The sequence below is a fragment of the Hyaena hyaena genome, unplaced genomic scaffold (assembly GCF_003009895.1).
Source record: "Hyaena hyaena isolate Hyena2069 unplaced genomic scaffold, ASM300989v1 scaffold_1, whole genome shotgun sequence".
NCBI classification, from domain to species: domain Eukaryota; kingdom Metazoa; phylum Chordata; class Mammalia; order Carnivora; family Hyaenidae; genus Hyaena; species Hyaena hyaena.
In genome coordinates this window covers 1631380-1650210 of record NW_024080633.1, presented here as the reverse complement: position 1 = coordinate 1650210, position 18831 = coordinate 1631380, and the positions used below count along the sequence as shown (strand labels likewise).

The 18831-nt window shown below is 47.4% G+C and overlaps 1 protein-coding gene across 1 annotated transcript in view; it reads right to left on the bottom strand.

Moving 5' to 3' along the window:
• Positions 1-18831, bottom strand: part of VAT1L (vesicle amine transport 1 like) — a 150871-nt gene that overhangs the window by 63648 nt on the left and 68392 nt on the right. The window contains exons 5-7 of the mRNA XM_039223466.1: positions 15930-16033; positions 13443-13498; positions 9647-9841 (exon numbers count right to left, since the gene is read on the bottom strand). Of these exons, the coding sequence (XP_039079397.1) occupies positions 9647-9841; positions 13443-13498; positions 15930-16033 (355 nt within the window). The remainder of the gene's footprint in view (positions 1-9646; positions 9842-13442; positions 13499-15929; positions 16034-18831) is intronic.

The following is an 18831-nucleotide window of genomic DNA, read 5'->3' as shown; positions in this document are numbered from 1 at the left end:
CTTTCCCTCGCCTTCCTTTGTCATATCACCTTCTCCGACTCCGGCTCCACGTCTCTCTCTTACAAGGACTCTTGTGATTAAAATACCACCCAGATACTCTAGGGTAATCTCCTCCCCTCAGATTCCTTGATTACATCGGCAAGGTCTCTTTGGCCCTACAGGGTAACCCAGTCAAGGACTCCAGGGATTAGGGTGTGGACACCTTGAGCGGCCATTGGTCAGCCCACCACGGATGGAGAAGCTGGCCAGTGCTCTGTCTCCACGCTCTGCAGGGAGAGTGTGCGTGGAGATTGGGAATGTGTGTGCGCGCGCGTGGGGGGCGGGGGGCCGGTGGTGATTGTGTTGAACTGAAAAATCTAGGATTCTATGTGTGAGAAAGGAGGATGCACGACAAAGGGAAAATGAAGGTTAGGGACATAAAACAAACAACATCAGTTGCTTTCTGGGGCCTCCGTTTCATCATCTGAAAACTAGGGGAAGGGACCCAGCTAAATGGATGGTTTTGCAAGGCCATGCAGATGGGATATCATCAGGACTGGGGCTGGGAATCTGGACTCCCCAAGCTGTACCTCTTCCCCTCTCCCAATTCTCCTGATCCCAGCTTTACACAGCCCTTCTTGGGGCGCCTGGGTGGCTCAGTCAGTTGAGCGTCTGACTCTTGGTATCAGCTCAGATCATGATCCCAAGGTTGTGGGATCGAGCCCCCCACTGGGCTCTGTGCTGAGTGTGGTACCTACTTGGGATTCTCTTTCTCCCTCTGCCTCTGACCTTACTGCTCGTGCTCTCTCTCTAAAAGAGACAAATACATAATATTCACAGGCTTTCTCTGCATCTCCCCTAGCATAACAGCTTTGTTGAGATACAATCTGCACACGATGCTATATAGTATATTACAATACACATAACATGTATAATGCAATGGTCTTTTGTAGAGTCACAGAGTCATGCAAGCACCACCACCAGTAATTTTAGGACATTTTCATCCCTCCAGATAGAAGCACCATACCCTTTAGTGGTCCCTTCCCATCCTCCTCCCCCCACCCCCCCGAAGTCTCCTGCCCCGGGCAACCACTCATCTACTTTCTAAAGCTCTGCTCTGCACCCGGCCCCGCCTGCCTATTTCCAGGGCATGTGTGCTGCTCAGCGCCGAATGGGAGGCGTGTGCTGGCTGCCAGCCTGTCTTACCCACGAGTTCCCTCCTGACCCTCTGCAGCCAGACTTCTGCCCTCATCATCCTACTGAGAGGGCTTTCTGAAAGGTCAGCGCCGCCCCCACGCCCAATCCAAAGGCTTCTCCTCTGCGTGCTTCCTGGCTTGTCAGAGGCACGGCCAACACTAATGACCTGTCAGATGGCCATGGCGGTCCACCAGCGCCCTGTCTGTGGACACCTCGCCTTCTCCCTGCTGTCGTGAAGGCTGGGGCATGCCTCCGTCCTGGCCTTAACCTCCTCTCTCTGCAGGAGAAGTTACCGTCCATGGCACGCACTTGCCAGCCTGGCCGCGTACCAGCTGCGCGAGCTGGGGCACCTTTCTCCCTCACTAAGTCCATTTCCTTATCTGGGCCACAGTGACAGTGACAGCAGCCACCACTCGAGGTTACCGTGGGGATTAAATGAGTTATTTCATGGAAACCGCTTGGAAAACTACGTGGCACGGTTGTCCACCTACGTGATTATTTTGCTTATTCCTTCATTCAATGAGTCGACTCGTTGACATTTTTTTCCAAAAACTTCCCTGCATCAGACTTCCCTGGACTTCTAGTTTTCATTAATTTCAATACGGGCAGGAGAACTGGGCAAGTGTAACTTCCCCAAAGCCTCATTTTTGTGACCTGGAGAATGGGGAGATAGCAGCTGGGTCTCAGAGTCGTTGGGGAGTTCAGATGACTTCATACACATGAAACATTTAGAACAGTGCCTGGCACACAGTGAACCCTCTCGAAATGGCAGCGACAGCAGCAGTTAGTGACAGTAATAGTCATTACTCTCCTCTCCCACCTCCGTGTGATTGTGGGTGTGCACTGCCTGTGGACATCTCCACCCCCGTGTCTTACCGTCACCTTCAGCCAAATTCACAACTAAGCTCATCACATTTTTTCATGGCAGCGTCTACCACTGTGGAGTAAAATGGTATTGCTGCCCCCCACCCCCCCCAGTCTCCCAGGTTACAAGACCACTTGTCATCTCTGGTCTTGCTTCTCTTTTATCTTTTATTTCCAATGCCCATCATTTCCGATGACGCTGACTTGCTTATTCTCTTCCATTCCACTGCTCCTCACTTTTGTCTGGGGCTCACCTACCCAGGCCTAAAAATCTGCAGTGACCTCTTGGCCAGACCAGCTGCCCCCCAGTCCATCCTCCAAACCAGTGTGCCATGATACAGCGCACATTGCCTGCTTTTGGGTGATGTCTATAAAATGCCCTCCCTACCCCTAACCGTGTGCCTCAGAAGGGGCTCCTAAATCTTTAAAGGAGGTCCTCACTGGCCAGCTGCCACCTGCCATAATCACGTAGGACTTTCCACAGTTTCTCTTTGAATCTTTGCCTCCTTAGCTTGGGTTTGAACAACCGTATCCGATGCCTGGCTTCATCTTCCCTTAACTTCCCAGTCTGGTGTTGGACTTGAAGCCTGCCGTTTATTTAAATAGACCATCACACTCCCCACCCAGCCTTGTCTGTTGGGTCATTCCACCCTCTGCGGCTCATCTTCAACATTAATCTGTCTCTTATCAAGTCACACTCGTGCTCCAGGACACATGAGTGTCCCTAACAAGCTCAGCATCATATTATTATTTTTTTCACTGATTCTTGTAGGCAGACCCATCTCTGTCAGGTTTTGTGATGGCATAGGATGAAAGACACACATATAATTAAACCACGACTATGAACATGAAGGGGGAAATGCAGGGGAAATAAAATGTGGATTAAGGGGCACTTGCATGAGTGACTGCATTTGGATAGGGAACTTCAGTCAAGGCAAAGAGAGAGCTACATGGAAGGGCATAATTAACATAATTTACTAAAAGGTAATCATGCCAGATTGCTAGGGAGGCAAGTTTTTTCCTATTTTCAAACAGAAGGATGACATCATCTCATAGATCAGCTGTAGGAGGATTTCTGCAATGACAGTCACCGTCTTCCATCTCTGCACGCTCTAACATGGTCGCCACCAGCCGCAGGTGGCTATCGACCACATGAAATGTGCCTAGTACCACTAAGGAACTGAATCTCTAATTTGACTTAATTAATTTACACCTAAATAGCCACATGTGGATAGTGGTACCATAGTGGAGAGTGCAAACATGTTTATGTATATCATGTTGTAACATACTACAAACAGTGTCTTCAATAAAGGGTAAGACCGCCAAGATCTCCACGCAACACTCGATCCATTGTGCTGGGGCGGCCATAATGAAATACCATACGCTGGGTGGCTTAAGCAACAGGAATTCCTGTTCGGACACTTGTGGAGACTGGGAGTCCCAGATGAGGGTGCCAGCAGGGCTGTTATTTTCTGGTGCCCTTCTTCTGTGCCTGCTGATGGCCATCTCCTCACCGGGTCCTCACGTGCTTTCTCTGTGTGCATAGGCCTGGTGTCTCTGTGTATGTCCTAATTGCCTCCTCTTAGAAGACACCAGTCAGACTGGATTGGGGCCCACCCCAAGGCCTCATCTTAACCTAGTTAATCCTTTAAAGGCCCTGTCTCTAAATACAATCCCATCGGAGGTACTGAGGGTTAAGACTTCCACAGAGGAATCTGAACAGGTGTGCAATTCAGCTCATAACAGTCTTCCCTTTGCTATTGGATGGCAGATGGGAAAAGGCATTTTATTTTGTTACATTTTTTATTTTAGAGAGAGAAAGAACAAGCCCATGAGCAGGGGAGGAGGAGACGGGGAGGGGGAGAAGGAGAGAGAGAAAGAGAGAGAGATTGGGAGAGAGAGAGAGAGGGAGGGAGAGATCCCAAGTAGGCTCCATGCTCAGCACTCAAACCCACAACCCTGGGATCATGACCTGAACTGAAATCAAGAGTCAGATGCTTAACCGACTAAGCCAGGCTCCCTGGGAAAAGGCATTTTCAATCAGAGGCCATGGCCATATAGCCCAGGTGTATCTTATTAGTGTCATTCTGGGACCAGGAAGGGCTTCTGGGAATTGAAACCATCAGATGGCGCCATGTTCCTTCGGCCATGCTCTCAAAGAGCAATCACCTCACCTACAACATCAGCTCCTACTCTGCTTGACAGTGAATGCCTCCAGGATTTGACTCCATTGACCAAACCAACCTTATTTCCTCCCCTCCTCAGCCAGCCCCCTTGGCTGTGTTTAGCTCAGACCTCTCAACCTCACCTACCCCATACTCACTCCTGCTTCTGAGATTTTGTCACTGTCCTTCCTGCTCGTAACACCTTGTTTTTTTTTAACCCCAACATCATGGAAATAATTTGTATCCTTCCGATCTCAACCAAGCCCCACCCCACTCTTGGAGCCGCCTCTGAGCATTCATTCTTACTTTACAACATTATTCTCTCTAGTTCTCGAATCCAAGTTGCTCTTGAAAGCAGTACCCCGCGACTGAACACCTTGGTATTTTCTCAGAAATTAAATCATAAACTTGAGGGTCAGGGACCAAGAGGTCTATCTCTTTTGTACACTTGACATACTGAAATAGTACTTACTAGCACACAGTAGGTCTCAACAATGTCACTACTCTCAGTTGACAGCTATATGTATCTTTCATCCCTTTCCCACCTCTGAACTGTTTGGAAAGATGAGCTTTTTTCTAACTTAATGTACAGCTGCACGTTTAATATCTGGAGGCAAATCTGATGCTGGAGGATTTCTCTCTGCTTCGTGTATTAAATTTACAATAAAGTCAAAGACAGATGGCTAAAAAGAAACCCTAAATCATTTCTGAAATTATTAAATCTTCTAGTCTGAGGGCTCAGAGAGCCCAAGAAAATTTTCTTTTAATCCCTATGGGCTTTCGATTCCATCGATGAAGTCACAGAGCTAGCCTGAAAAGCAATTTTGTGAAATCATTTACCAGAAGTGGGGGGGAAATCATTATGGTCATCCTTCTGAGGTTCGCAAGTAATAAGCATGCTCTATTCTCCGCAAGCCCAGAAGAGCTGCATGGGCTTGACAAATAGCTGGGTCTGGCCCAACTGCAGCTCTACACAGATGTCTGTAAATATTGTAGAAAAGAACCCTCACAAAGTTGGTGGGTGTTCCTGATGCGAGGTTGTGGACATTTTTGTTGGCAAACAGGCAGCAGCTGTCTGTCTCCCCCGAGTGGATGACTAGCTGTCGATGGGAACCTAGAATTCCTTTGTTTACCTAGCAAGTATCTTAACCAATATGGCTTCCTTTAAAGCAGTGTTTCTAAACTAGTGGAGTTTTGCCCTTGTTTCCTATCCCATCCGGGGGACATCTGACAACATCTAGAGATATTTTTTATTGCCACAGCTGGTATCTAGTGGGCAGAGACCAGAGATGCTGCTAAACTTCGTACAATGCACAGGGCAACCCCACCCCTAGCAAAGGATGATGTGGCTAAAATGTCAATCAAGCCCAAGTTGTCTTAAAGTACTAATACCTTGTTTTATTATGTCTTTTTTATTCATTCATTCATTCATTCGCGCAACAAATATTGTTCACCAATTTATTGTTGAACGTAGAAAACACCGAGTTAGTCATATTTCCGTATATTGCTAGATTCATCAATTCACTCATGAAATGTGTGTTTATTGAGCATCGACTCCAGGCCAGGCACTGGGGTCCTGAATGGCACAGGTGGGGTCCTTCCTCATCTGGGGTTTACTTCCTACTGGGAGGGAGACAAGAGTCTCAACAAGTCAACAGATAAACAGATAATTTGTTGTTGTTGTTTATTTATCTTGAGAGAGAGAGTGTGTAAGAGAGAGCCTGAGTAGGAGGAGGGGCAGAGAGAGAGAGAGTCCCAAGCAGGCTCTGTGCTGTCAGTGTGGAGCCGGATATGGGGCTCGGTCTCACGAACCATGAGATCATGATCTGAGTCGAAATCAAGAGCCGGACGCTTAACTGACTGAGCCACCCAGGCGCCCCAAAAGATGAACAAGGTCATTTCAACCAGCGGTAAATACAATGGAGAATGTTGAGCAGAGTAAGAAGCGAGAGAATGGCCTGGGCAGGTGGCTGTGAAGGTACTTTCAGGAGGGGCTTTGGGAAGGCCTTTCTCTGTAGGTCACGTTGAAGCTGAGAGATGAATGATGAGAAGGAAGCAGCTCTGAGAAAACCTGGAAGAGGAATGTTCAACACACCTCTGTTCCCAAAGGCCTGAGTACTTTCAGGACCAGGGACATGCCTGCCACTGAAGGCTGGGGGAGGCGAGGTAGACGAGAAGATGACCAGAGGGTAGGTGTCAAGGCTGGGCAGGTCTCTACAGCCCGGGAACGAGTTGAGACCGTATTCCAGGCACAGTAGGAAGCTGAGGGAGGATTGTAAGCAGGGTGGACGTGGTCTGGGTTAGGCAGTAGCAAGCCCACTTGGGTCGCTGGGTAGAGAATGCCCTGTAGAGGCGCAAGGTGGAAGTGAGGGCCCAGTCAGGAGCTCACTGCAGGAGGGAAGCCAGCTCACACTGCCGTGGGTAGAGAGAACAAGTGGGTGGATTTGGGAAGCATCTGGAATAAAGGCCTTGGGCTTGCCTGGATATGACCCACTACTCAGTCCATGGTAGGTAGCTGCCAGCCGGAGCTTTCTCTTCTCTGGTCAACGCTGGTCCCGACAGCCTTTGCTCTGCATCCTTGGTGAGCCAGTCCTGACTTCATCCAGGCCAGTGCCCCCTCCCCTCCCCAAGTCGGATGGAGAGCGTCCTTGACTATTAGGCAGCTGGAGCCTGGGACCCTGGCTCACGGTTTTTAGTCTTTCCCACCATGTGGCCCCTCCTGACCCTGACCCTTTGGCAGCCTCCCATGGGACTTAGGGTAAATTTCAAATGCCCATCTGGCCCCGGCTCACCTAGTCAGGTACTCCTTACACCTGCTTACACCAGCCTGTGGAAACTGGCCACGTGCCCCTCCTTCCCATTCTTGTCCTTTTACTTTTGTGGGTCTCTCTGCCTTCCGGGCTCTTTTTGGTAGCTTTTTGCCTCTTTCATGTCCCAGCTCAAATGATACCTACCCTTTCTTCTTTGAAGTTACTCAACAGCATGTATTTTCAACCGGTGAAAGCAGTGAAAATTGGTTCTTGGTTCTTGGAGGATGAAAAAAATCTTACTTTTTTTTTTTCTTAAATGTTTTATTTATTTTTGAGAGAGAGAGAGAGAGAGAGTTAGGGTGTGAGTGGGGGAGGGGCAGAGATAGAGGGAGACACAGAATCGAAAGCAGGCTCCAGGCTCTGAGCTGTCAGCACAGAGCCCGACACGGAGCTCAAACTTACTAGCAGTGAGATCATGAACTGAGCCAAAGTCAGACGCTCAACCGACTGAGCCACCAAGACACCCCCAAATCTTACTCCTATAATCTGTAAAGCACAGATATACATCTAGGACATAAAGAGAAAGACAGATAGCTAGAGGAGAGGTAGGGAATTGATAGAGAGAGATGATATACCTGTGATATTAAAATATAATAGAGGGGATCCATTAGGAAAAGAAGTATAAAAAGTCTGGTAGGAGGTGGTAGGAAGGAAAAAAGTTGAAAATCACTGCTTTGTGGAAACTGCCCCTCTAGTCCACTTGCTTGCCTGCATATACCCTGATTTAATTCTTTTCAGGAATTTATTACATTTGGCAAATACCCTGCTGATTTTTGTCCACTTCAGTGATTTTGCCCCTCCCCCTCCCTCTAAATGTAACCGCCGTGAAGCCCAGGTATCTTGGCACAGTGCTGGGACATTGTCATTATTCAGTACATGTTTGTGACCGCGAGATGATCTCAAATACTAGAATAAGGACCCACAAGGCCAACTGGACCCCTGCTGGCTTTCAACTCTCACTGAAATGCTTCCAGATTTGTTGAATCCCTTTTGAACACTGAGTTTAAGTATAACCCCCTTCTTTGCTCCTTCGTCAAGTTCATCGCTTAGCCCTGGTCCTGACCACCTCCAATTCTCTCTCCTTCCTGACCCCTGAGAACCGGTACCCATGTAGTCCAGCCCTTCCATACCACTGAGATTCCACAGCGAATACCGTACAGATGTCTGACTCGGTAAATTAAAAACGTTTTTCAAGGAAAGTATAACAAGAGGCTAACTGTCTTGGAAATTACACAGCCGAAGGAATGCATGATTATCTGATTTAACAAGAAGCTGAATCACAGTGACCATCTGCAAAAGAAAAAAGACTGGAGGGATGCAAGCCCAAATGTGACAGTTCTCCAGTCTCTGGAGTGTGGACTTGCCGTTCATGTTCTCATTACACTTTTGTTCTTAATTTAGGAGTTTCCTACAATAAGCATGTATTTCTTTCACCATAAGACACAAGAGTTTTGGCGGATGGGTTTTTTTGTTTTTTATTTTAAGACCATCCATGATACTGCAAGATCAGAGAAGCATATACAACATCCAGGACCAGTCCTATATGATTACACGTGGACCCTCACAAAGTTTTTTGGGAGGCGATTTCTGTGCTCTGGGAAGCCATTGTTTTTTTGGCCAACCTAGCTCATTAGGCAAATAGCACTAGCTTCCTTGTCAGGACAATACCTACTCTCTGTTCCACAAACCATTGTGTTTGCCAGCTTTCTTCACGGATGTCTGTGATTCCCAAAAGTATAAAAAAGTTCTTGTACTGCAAGGCACTCACTCATGCAAAATGCAAAAGCCACACACAGAATACATTCCCACATATTTTAAGATATTTCTCAAGGGCTTCATGGCTTCCCAAAGCCAACAGCCTGACCTAGGAAGATTTCTCAGTGAAATGCCCCCTTGAAATCTAGGCTATACTTCTTTGTTTTTCTCCCCACAGATAGCTACTATGACTGGCTTCCACAAATGTCCAAAGTTTCCCTGATCCTGGAGAATTTTCTAGATCCAACCTCCCCCCTAGCACATTCTACCTGTACCAATGCAGCCAGTTCACACTTTAGTGAAGGTTCTATTAGGGATTCTTGATTTTTTTTCATGATTAACGAACACTTTCAAATACTAGAACTTTTGGCAGATTGATTAACGTAAACAGTCCAATACAGATCTGACAATTCATGAATAATCACAATGCCCATTGTGACAGCCACCACCAGCATCTTGTCTCCCAGGGTCTCCCAGCATCTGGGTTTAACACATGGACACTTCAGCTCTGAGCCACGGTCTGCCCCAGGCTTGATGTCCTATGCCCGCAAGGTGATAATATAAACGATGTTGCAGCAATATTCACACCCTCTTAGAACCCAGGTGGATCGTCCACACCCACTAAAACTTGGTGGCCTGAGAGAGATTCAGATGGTAGGCTAAGGCCCATGATTTGAGAACCACTATGGAACTCAAAGTGTATCTTACATCCAAAGCATGATACGATAGGACAGTGACTTTTAGGACCGTCCTTTAAAACGAACAAACCTGGAGAATAACCTTTGCATAAAAGATTATTTTTATTCTGGCTGCCCAAATCTCCCTGGACTAAAACCACATTATTTTCTGGGGGGAGAGGGGAAACACCATTCTTACCTCCTCCAGGGCCCACAGGGAGTCCACCACGGGCTTGATCTTCTTCTGGTTGTAGAGCCCAGTGAGTTTGTCCACTACTCCTCGAATGAGGCCCGCACGGCCCTGTTTGAAGAGCAGATTTAAGAGGGAAAATCCTGCGATGACTTTGTTCTCTTCATAGAGCTTGATGGGGTTCACCTTCTCCACCTGCCACCACTGGAAGGAGAGAAGGTGTCAGTTACAGGGAAAGAAGCCAGCCGTGTTTGCAGCACTGCGGGCGAAGAACAGGGCCACAGGTTCTGGGTCCCACTGGCCAAGTGTGGCACTTGTTGGGGTATTTGTTAAAGCAGCTATTCAGCTAAGCAGTGTTGTGACTGCAAGGTGACATGTTGGAGCAGAGCCCAGGGTGTGGGTGCGAGCAAGAAACAAACACTCCGAAAACAATTAAAAGGCCACGTGCCATCAGGACATTAAGGCACAGGGTGAGGACCATCTGCTCTAGAGTCGAGTCCTGGTTCCGCCACTTGAGCCCCCCGTTCTTCTATGTGCTTCGTCTCCCTCAGCTACAGACAGTGCCCGGTACTGCCCCTCTGCTTTCTGGGAGAGTTTAGTGTGTGAATGGTGGTGGCAGTGACAGGGTTGGCGAAGGGGTGGGGTGTCATAGAAGGCCACCGAGTGTGGTGGGGACTTGGTGGGACGATGATGCAGCCACAGGGGCAGCTTCCCCAGGGGCAGCGAGGGCACGGCTGGAGAGCCGGGCAAGAATCCAGCTGAGACAGAGTCAGGGAGTTTAATATAGGCAGACGGAAAAGTATGACAGAACCGAGACACCGCAGCGTAGGGATTAGCCAGCGGTTCTTGTCTGAGGAAAGTGTTACTGCCCATGGGACGTTTGGTAGTGTCTGGGGATGTCTTTGTCATGGGACTGGAAGGGAGGAGAATCTACTGGTATCTAGCGCGTGGAAGCCAGGGATGGTGCTGAAAGACAGCTCCTCACAATAATGAGTAGTCCAGCCCCAGACGCCAGTACTGCTCAAGTCCTAGATGGGGGACACACAGAAAGCACAGCTATCTCTTTTCCAGCCTCTCATCCCCCATGCCAGACATGAAATAAGTTTAAAACTCCATTAACAAACTACAGAAATGGTGATCCAACTGTTTTGTTCGGATTTAACTGCATCTTCTTTGGTGCTGGTTAGAATTTAGAAATCCCACGTTCTAGTTTCTAGAAGGCTCTAAGGCAAAATGGTTAACAGTTTAATGCAAAGGCCAAGAGGGACGTGATGGGTCCTTAGGAACATTCCTAATATTTACATTACAGGTGCATTTATTTACACCCTGCCTTTCCTGGATCGTAAAAGCTCACCAAAGATTTTGATATATATATATTTTTTAAGTGGGAAAATCATATTGTCAGGAGCATATGTGTGAGAAAGACAAGTCAAAAACAGGGATAAAATGCTCGCACAGAATTCTTTACTAACGTGCACTCCCTAAGGGCCTGGAGGCCAGCTCTAGAGACACGTATTTGGCCCTGGGCTGCTTGCGGCAAAAACAAGGCAGAGAAATGATTAATGACTTGTTTCACAAAGCACCTGCAACGTCTCAGGAAATGTCCGTGAAATGAGTGCCTGCCAGCTCTGCAATTTCTGCACAGTTGTAGTCCAGCGGGTCCTAGAGACACATGCCTGGTTTTGAATCCCAGTTCTGCCAGTTACTAGCTGTGCAACTTTAGGCCAGTCACTTAACCTCTCTATGCTCTTTGCCTACAGCGCCTCATGGGGTCGTCATGATGAATAAATGTGTCAATATATACAAAGTTCTTACAACAGTGTCTGACCTGGAATAGGTCTCTAGATAGACCTCTAAATAGAAATATAAAATATTTCTCAAAATATAAAATATTTCTATTATCTTAAGTTGGAAGGGATGTTTTTGGTTTGGCGGAGAGTGCTGGATTTGGAGTCAGGCTGCTTTCTAAGTGTTAACCATCATAAACCATCTTTATGGTCTAAAGGCAAATGGCATGTTCAGCCAAGAGTGAGTATGAGCTCTGCAAGGGTATTAAGGTAGAACATACTTAGGATATCCGAGTGAGAAGTTCTTGGATGGTTCCAAGTATGCCTTTAATATCTAAGCCTTTCTCCAATGTATAGAAGAACGTTCCTTTCTAGAACCTTCTAAAACAAAGTCATCCTTCCACTCCTTGGCATGCCTTATCTTCATTTTGCTTCCAACTGACCAACTAGTATTGGACCAGGCCTCTGAAAGGTCATGCTTGACCTCCAACTATTTAGCATTCTTGTGATCAGCACCCCTATTTCAGGCGGGAGAAGCTCACCCTCCCTCCTGGCCATGTTTTTATGAGAGCTTTTATTGAACCTGGGCACACTGCAATTATTTCATTAACACTGTGTGTTGTGACTGTGCGTTTAGGGGAGAAAGGGAAAACACTTCTTACAATTGCATGTAATTTGGGATCAATTTGGATACCCACAGCAGGCTGTCGGCATCGCGTTAATTACAGCCACAGCCACAAAACAGCTGTGAGTGGCATGAAGCCTATCTTCAGAGGACCTGCTCAGACAGCATCCTTCGTCACACCCCATGCCTGCTTCCTAGCTTCTGTAGTTGCAGTGATCCTTGGCCTGAACTCTGAAGTTCTGATGCAAAGACAGCCCCTTTAATTCTAATCACACAGGACAGGGAGTCCTAACCAATCCAGAACCAGGGAATGGTTAGGGGTGAAGCCTTGCGCATCCAATGTTGGCACTTTAAGGGACATATGAATACCCCGGAGTGCCACACTTAGAATCATTTCTAAATCCCATTCTACAGCTTTCCCTGGCCACCCTATTCAAAATGCCTCCACTCTACCCTGCACCCTCTTTCCAATCCCTTTCAGAGTTCTTATGACCATTTACAATAATCATCTTCTTCATAGATTTTATTTATTTCAGTCTGTCTCCCTCATTAGAAGGTAGGTGTCACAAGGGACTACAATGAACCCATCTCATCCACTGAAATACCCTGGTGTCTTGCCCACGTGGCAGGTGCTCAAAAGATACTTGGAAAGTGAGTGAATCTATCAGTGCTGCTGAGGAGAGGAGAGGAGGGGACAAAAGCAAGCTCTCACAGGACGCAGCAATTCCCTGTTGAGGGGACAGTGGTAAAAACCGAAGTTCAAGCCCAAATGAGTTTGGTTCCAGCAAGTGTTGCTCTAGGTAGGAATACAGATCTGAGTAGGTTGGAATGTCCAGGGGCGTGGCTTCCTAGCTGCAAAGTAACCGTGACATTCAGAGCATGATTATTGAAGCTAGTAGTTCACACATCTACCTGTGTCTTAAATCACCCTGGGGGCTTGCTGAAATTGCAGGCTCCTGTCTGTATCTCCAGCTCAGCAGAATGGAGAGACAGAGAAATCTTAAGAGCCCCCAGAGAGCCAGTCAGAGCATGGCCACATGAAAGCTTGGTTTCTCCGTGGGGCAAATAAAATGCCCAAAATGCCAAGTGTATTTTTGACGCATGATTGAAAGCACAGAAACTTAAGCGATCTCTGCTGACATCAAAATAAAGCGTTTTTGAGTTTCTCTGAGGCTGGCACCTCTCTGCTTCATCTAGGCAAAGCAGCGTGAGTATGCACGCAGCCTTGCCCACGTGTAATGAGCAGGATGGAACGAGGGCTCTATGGAAAACGAATGATGCAGATGGCAGACACACAAGATTTGGGTTATTAGGTCAACGTCTTTACACGGGGAGCTCCCAACGTGCGAGTCGCCACACTACCCCAGTACATTTGACAGGTGTGGATACTTACTGACTTTGCAAAGCTAAAGAAGCTCTTGGTCTCTCCCGTCACCATATTGGATGAACCTGCAAATGGAGAAGTCCCAAGTCAAACTGTTGCTGAGGAAAATCGGCATCTCTTGCTACACATGGAAGAAGGGGAGTTGTTTGGTCCAGCACTGTCAAGCGCTTGAAAATAACTTGAATTCAGCCTTGGAGGAAAGAGGGAAATGGAGAGGATGGGTGGCAGCAAGTTGACTTAATTGGAGCCAAGTGTCATGGGATCAAACAGAAAGAATTATTTCTCAAGGTGACCATGCCCTTACTTCAGAAAATTGGGCATGTAGCAAAAATGGGATTTAGGTTCCCCACACTCTAATGAAGTGATGAGTTGCTGAAATATCTTATTGGCTCTTCAAGTCTGGAAATGAAGTCTTCAGTGAGCCTAATTCGTGGTCAGAATTTGATTCCTTCACCAGTTAAGAGGCTCTGCTCAGGGCTGGGCACTTAAGTGGCAGGGAGAGGTATAGCTGAGCTAGAATTTAGATGGACAGAAAAAATGGGGTACAGAAAAGCAAGCAAGGGTGAAATAGGTTCAAATGCCAAGGAAATGATGTGACCAAAATACTAGCTCCAAAGAAATCTGAGCAGAAAGGTCAAAACCACTTGAGAAAAATGGTGTGAGAAACTGAGCTCTGCTAACGGGAACACTCAATGCTCAGAGAGAGGATGAGGGATGGAATTAGGAAGATTTCCTAAGATGTTCTTACAGAGAAAAACTCCCTTTCAGAGAAAAGTTCCTGGGAGTGGGGAGGGGATGAGAGAGCTCTTAACCTATCAGAGGCCACATTGGTGTCTTTTCAGCAACTCTCCTGCCTTCTCCCCAAAGATCGGGAGTAAGTCCTTCTTAGTCCATTTCCACTTGTGAATGAAAAAACAATGTATATTTTAAACTTCATTATTTGGCTTGTGTGGTCCAGTAGCCAGTCACTTAATCACTGCTTCTGCTTTTACCACCGAGCATAATGGTACTCAGCATTGGTTACTCAGTAACCGATCTCATCAATTAGATGCTCTGTGAGATGATCGAACCATATTCTGCCAAATGACATCATGGAACTGGGGCAAAAACAGAACTGGTGAATAAATAAGAAGGAATAAATTGTCCATCTAACATTGGACTCACATGTTATCATTTTAGAATCAATTGGGTAGTCAGTTTTAGTGAGCTCAACTCACTTGTTAGTCATATCCAGGATCCCTAAAATTGTGCACTGACACTGCTCCTTTTATCAATAGCAGTAACAGTTAAAGAATGACACATCCACTTTCAAAGACTTTCAGATATGGGGCCACTATTGAAAATACTGGAACACTCCAGCAATGGGAAGCTCATCTCCTCTCTTTCCGTCATAATGATCATGACAAAAAGATGCTCGAATATTTATACCTCTCAAATATCTCTTTCATAAGCTTCTCAGTGAATAGCAGAGAAATGAGTATATATTTTTTTGAGTTCTACAGAGCTAAGGCTCAATTTTCTATTAGACCTACGGGGGACAGAAGTGGCAAAAATCTCAAACGTTGGATAACCCCAGTATTATTGGGCTTTAGAATGTGATATCTGGCTTCAGATATGCTTTTTTGACTTTGTAGAGACTAATGTTGAAATTGGTTTACAATCGTATGACAGGAGAGAGAAAGAGGAGGCGGGGGAGGCTCTGGGGTCTCATTCTGCTGGAGAAAGTCTCCCAGATAACTTTCATACGTCCCCTCGCACCCAAGAGGGTATCAGGGAACGCCGAAAGCAGATGCGTGCTCCAACCACCCAGGGCTTCTTATAGGACATATCGGAGGAGCTAAGAACAGAAGATGCTGTAATTTGCATATTCATCTCCAGTGGGGAAGAATCCCCCTTAAAACCCCAATATCCTCGCCACTCCTCCCATCCTGCTGTGGGTCCTTGATTCCTTCCTTTTTTGGACTTCCTTTGAAGCCATTAATATTTCCCACCTGTGCCACTTTCTGTGACACATGCCCTGTCTCAGTGACTACACCAGCTTGGTCTTGCTTTACCCCTTTTTGGAGTGAGAAGTATTCACGGGGTTAACAGGGAAATAGGCACGTATGTTACTTTTATAACTGAAAAATAACTACTGGAGGGGCACCTGGGTGGCTCAGTGGATTAAGCGTCCCACTTCAGCTCAGGTCATGATCTCACGGTTGGTGGGTTCGAGCCCCACGTCAGGCTCTGTGCTAACAGCTAGCTCAGAGCCTGGAGCTTGTTTCAGATTCTGTGTCTCCCTCTCTCTCTGACCCTCCTCTGCTCACTCTGTCTCCCTCTCTCTTAGAAATAAATAAAACATTAAAAACATTTAAAAAAATAATAACTACTGGAACTAGTACTATGGAAAACATTTAAAAAATGAAGCCCCCCCCCATCTCATTACCCCAACGTATCAGCACATTGTCAGAGCCTTAGCAAGCACACGTGCAGTGTCTCCCGTTACACACTTACCGTATAAAATATAGGTTCCCAGTGGTTTGAGAAGGCTGAGGCCTTTTCCAGTGTTGTCCCCACAGAGGCAATCCAGCACAATGTCCACGCCTTCCGCAGAGATCCTAAATGGTGTGAAGACAGAGAAAGACAGATACTGTAAGCCTCACGCGAGGGACCAACTCAGGAACGGCAAGGCCTCTGGGAGCAGCCACAAATAGGACAGAAGGCTGGGGAGTGAGTTTACCTTCCTGGGTCCAACTACGAGAAGCTCACGAAGCCAGAGGCCACTAAGGGTCCGGCTGGTGGCTGATATCAGGAACCAGCCTGGGTCCGGTGGGTGAGCGTGGACATCACAGTCAGATATCTGGATTTGTATCCAGCATGGCACGCAGCTCTCTCCTTTGTAAAGGGGAGCGAGCACATTTCTTCGGGTGACCTATGAAATGCCTGGTCGATTGCGAGCCACATAACAGTCACTCCGTAAGCCAGTCACTCAGCAACTCATATTCGTGGAGCTTGGGTTATGGGCCAGGCTCTGTCTGAGGTGCTGGAGACAGAGTGGGGAGTAAAACCTACCAACACGTTCCTGTCTTCATGGGGCTTCCAGTTAAGCAGGGATTCGCTTTCCTTCCCTTCTCCCTGCCTCCTCAGTGAAGCTATAAAGACACGTTAGTATAACTCACAAACTTCTATTCATCCCATCTCTAGGTTCAATAAAAAAATGGAATCTTTGAGGAAGAGGGTTAAATAGAGAGGCTCTTCCCCTCTGGGGATACACATGTGTATCCTATTAAGCAGACGAAACATTCCTTGATCCCTTCTTCCATTCATTTATTCATACATTCCAGATTGACTTGACGCATTTAACAAACATGTACGGGGCTTCCACTGTTAGAAGATATTATGTGGGACAGCGCTACGCACAGGAAGGCTCCAGGGATCGTAGGGAAGATATGCAAGCCCCCAGAGCACTTATTTGTCGCTGGGCCCTGCTCTGCTTAGATTTATGAGTTTGCAGGATTATCTTGTCTTAGCACGTAGGTCAATGTTTCCACTTCCACCCTCATCTCCGAACAGAGTTCAGGCACTGCCGCTCATGTCAACAGCTGGGTCCTGTTTTCGTAAGTAGGAAATTGCATGTGTATGTCTATGGCTCAGATCCTAAGTCAACTGCCTCTACCCCAGGGCAGCGGAGTCCTGACCTTCGAAAGCCCTCAAGTCGAGTCCAAAGGCATTATGATGACTCAACAAAAATGATTAGTTTTGCTTTTACCTAATAGAACGGTTATCTGTAAAGATAGGTCCGTTCAAGTCCCACCTGTAAGTTGAGAACTAGGGAATGAGGCCAGAGGATCTAAAACCTAAGTGTGCATCAAAGAGCTCATTAAAACAATTATTCAATTGGCCCTCCTTCCCCCCTCCTCTTAGCTTCTGATTCCGTTGGTTTTGGAGTGGGTCCCAAAGATTTGCATTTGTAACAGATTCCCCGGAGGTACCGATGCTGATGAGTCTGGCTCCACCCTCTGAGAACCACTGGTCTAAGCTAGCTACTCAGGGGCCACGCTAGCATTACTGTTTCTTTATTAATAATTAATTTGCTCATTAAATATTCAGCCCTGGCCCTGCACTAGGCCCTGGAGACTTGGCGGTGAGCCCAAACGGTTCTGATTCCTCCCCTTTTAGAACTTACATTAGGCAGATGTTAAGCCCTATTACACAATTGAATATTAAATTGCAACTGAATGGGGGTCTAGTGCCACAAAGGTGCTAAGGGACTGTGTCAATCTCGTTTGCCCAGTTAGGTATGCCCGAGAAGGCATCTTGGGGAAATGCAGACTAGGTGTTATCTAGGTGAAGAGGGGCAGGGATGGTTTTCCAAGCAGGGGAATAGCATGTGCGAAGGTCCTGTGGTCAGAGGAGGCCTGTGAGTAGAAAGCAGCCAGTTTGGCTGGAGTCTGGAAGACGAGAGGAAGCAAGCTGAGGTGAGGCCCGAGAGGCGGGTGGGCGTTGGACCACACACGCGGTGGGGTGGGCGCTAGGTTGGTGCCTCCCACCTGGTGATCAGGTCTCCACCTCGTGTCATGGGCTTGGTAACTACGCTCCTGTGCTCCTCACTTCTACCAAGTCTTTCTTCTGCCAAGCGTGTTCACTCCCGTGGAAGCAGGACCCTGCTTCTGCTACCAGCCCCCTGAGCCACCAGGTCTTCTCTGTGAACTCCATTTCCTTTACTGCAAGATGCCCACGTGGCTGAGGAGCAGCCCTCACGTGCTGGGCAGCCCACACCTTCTGGGGCACCCCTTGTCCAGCCCCGAATGCTCGCTTCCTGCCTGATGCTCCTCACACCTCTATTCTCCTGTGAGTACACACTTTCGCCCACAAACTGCCAGGCACAGCTGCCCCACCTAGGCCCGCTGCTCTGCCCTCCGGCTCTGTGGAAACGCAGGGCAGCCCACAGCTAGGGGCGACCTGTAGCCTACTGCCCACTCCCTCCTCAACTTGCCACTAATTGCTCAAGGCATGGTGACCTTGTAGCTATTCCTAAAACTTTCCTACCTCAGGGCCTTTGCATATGCTGTAATATCTGCCTGAACAGCCTTTCCCCAGCTCTCCTTAGAGCTGGCTCCTTCTCATCCTTCACGTCTTACTCACATGAGACTTCCCCAGAGATGCCTTAACTAACCACGGCCCCTGAAGTGGCAGCCCCAAATTATCTCTATTTTACCCCCCTTTATGCTTTAGCATCTGTACCAAAGACACTCTTCAGTATCTATCACAGGCTGCAATTATCCTATTTATTTGTCTCTTCCACCAAAATAAAAGCCCCATGAGACAGGGACCGTAGTTTTGCTGCCTGTTGTATCCTCAGCCCTTCTCATCCTGCCAGACACAGTGTTAGTTCTCCGCAAATACTGAGGGACTG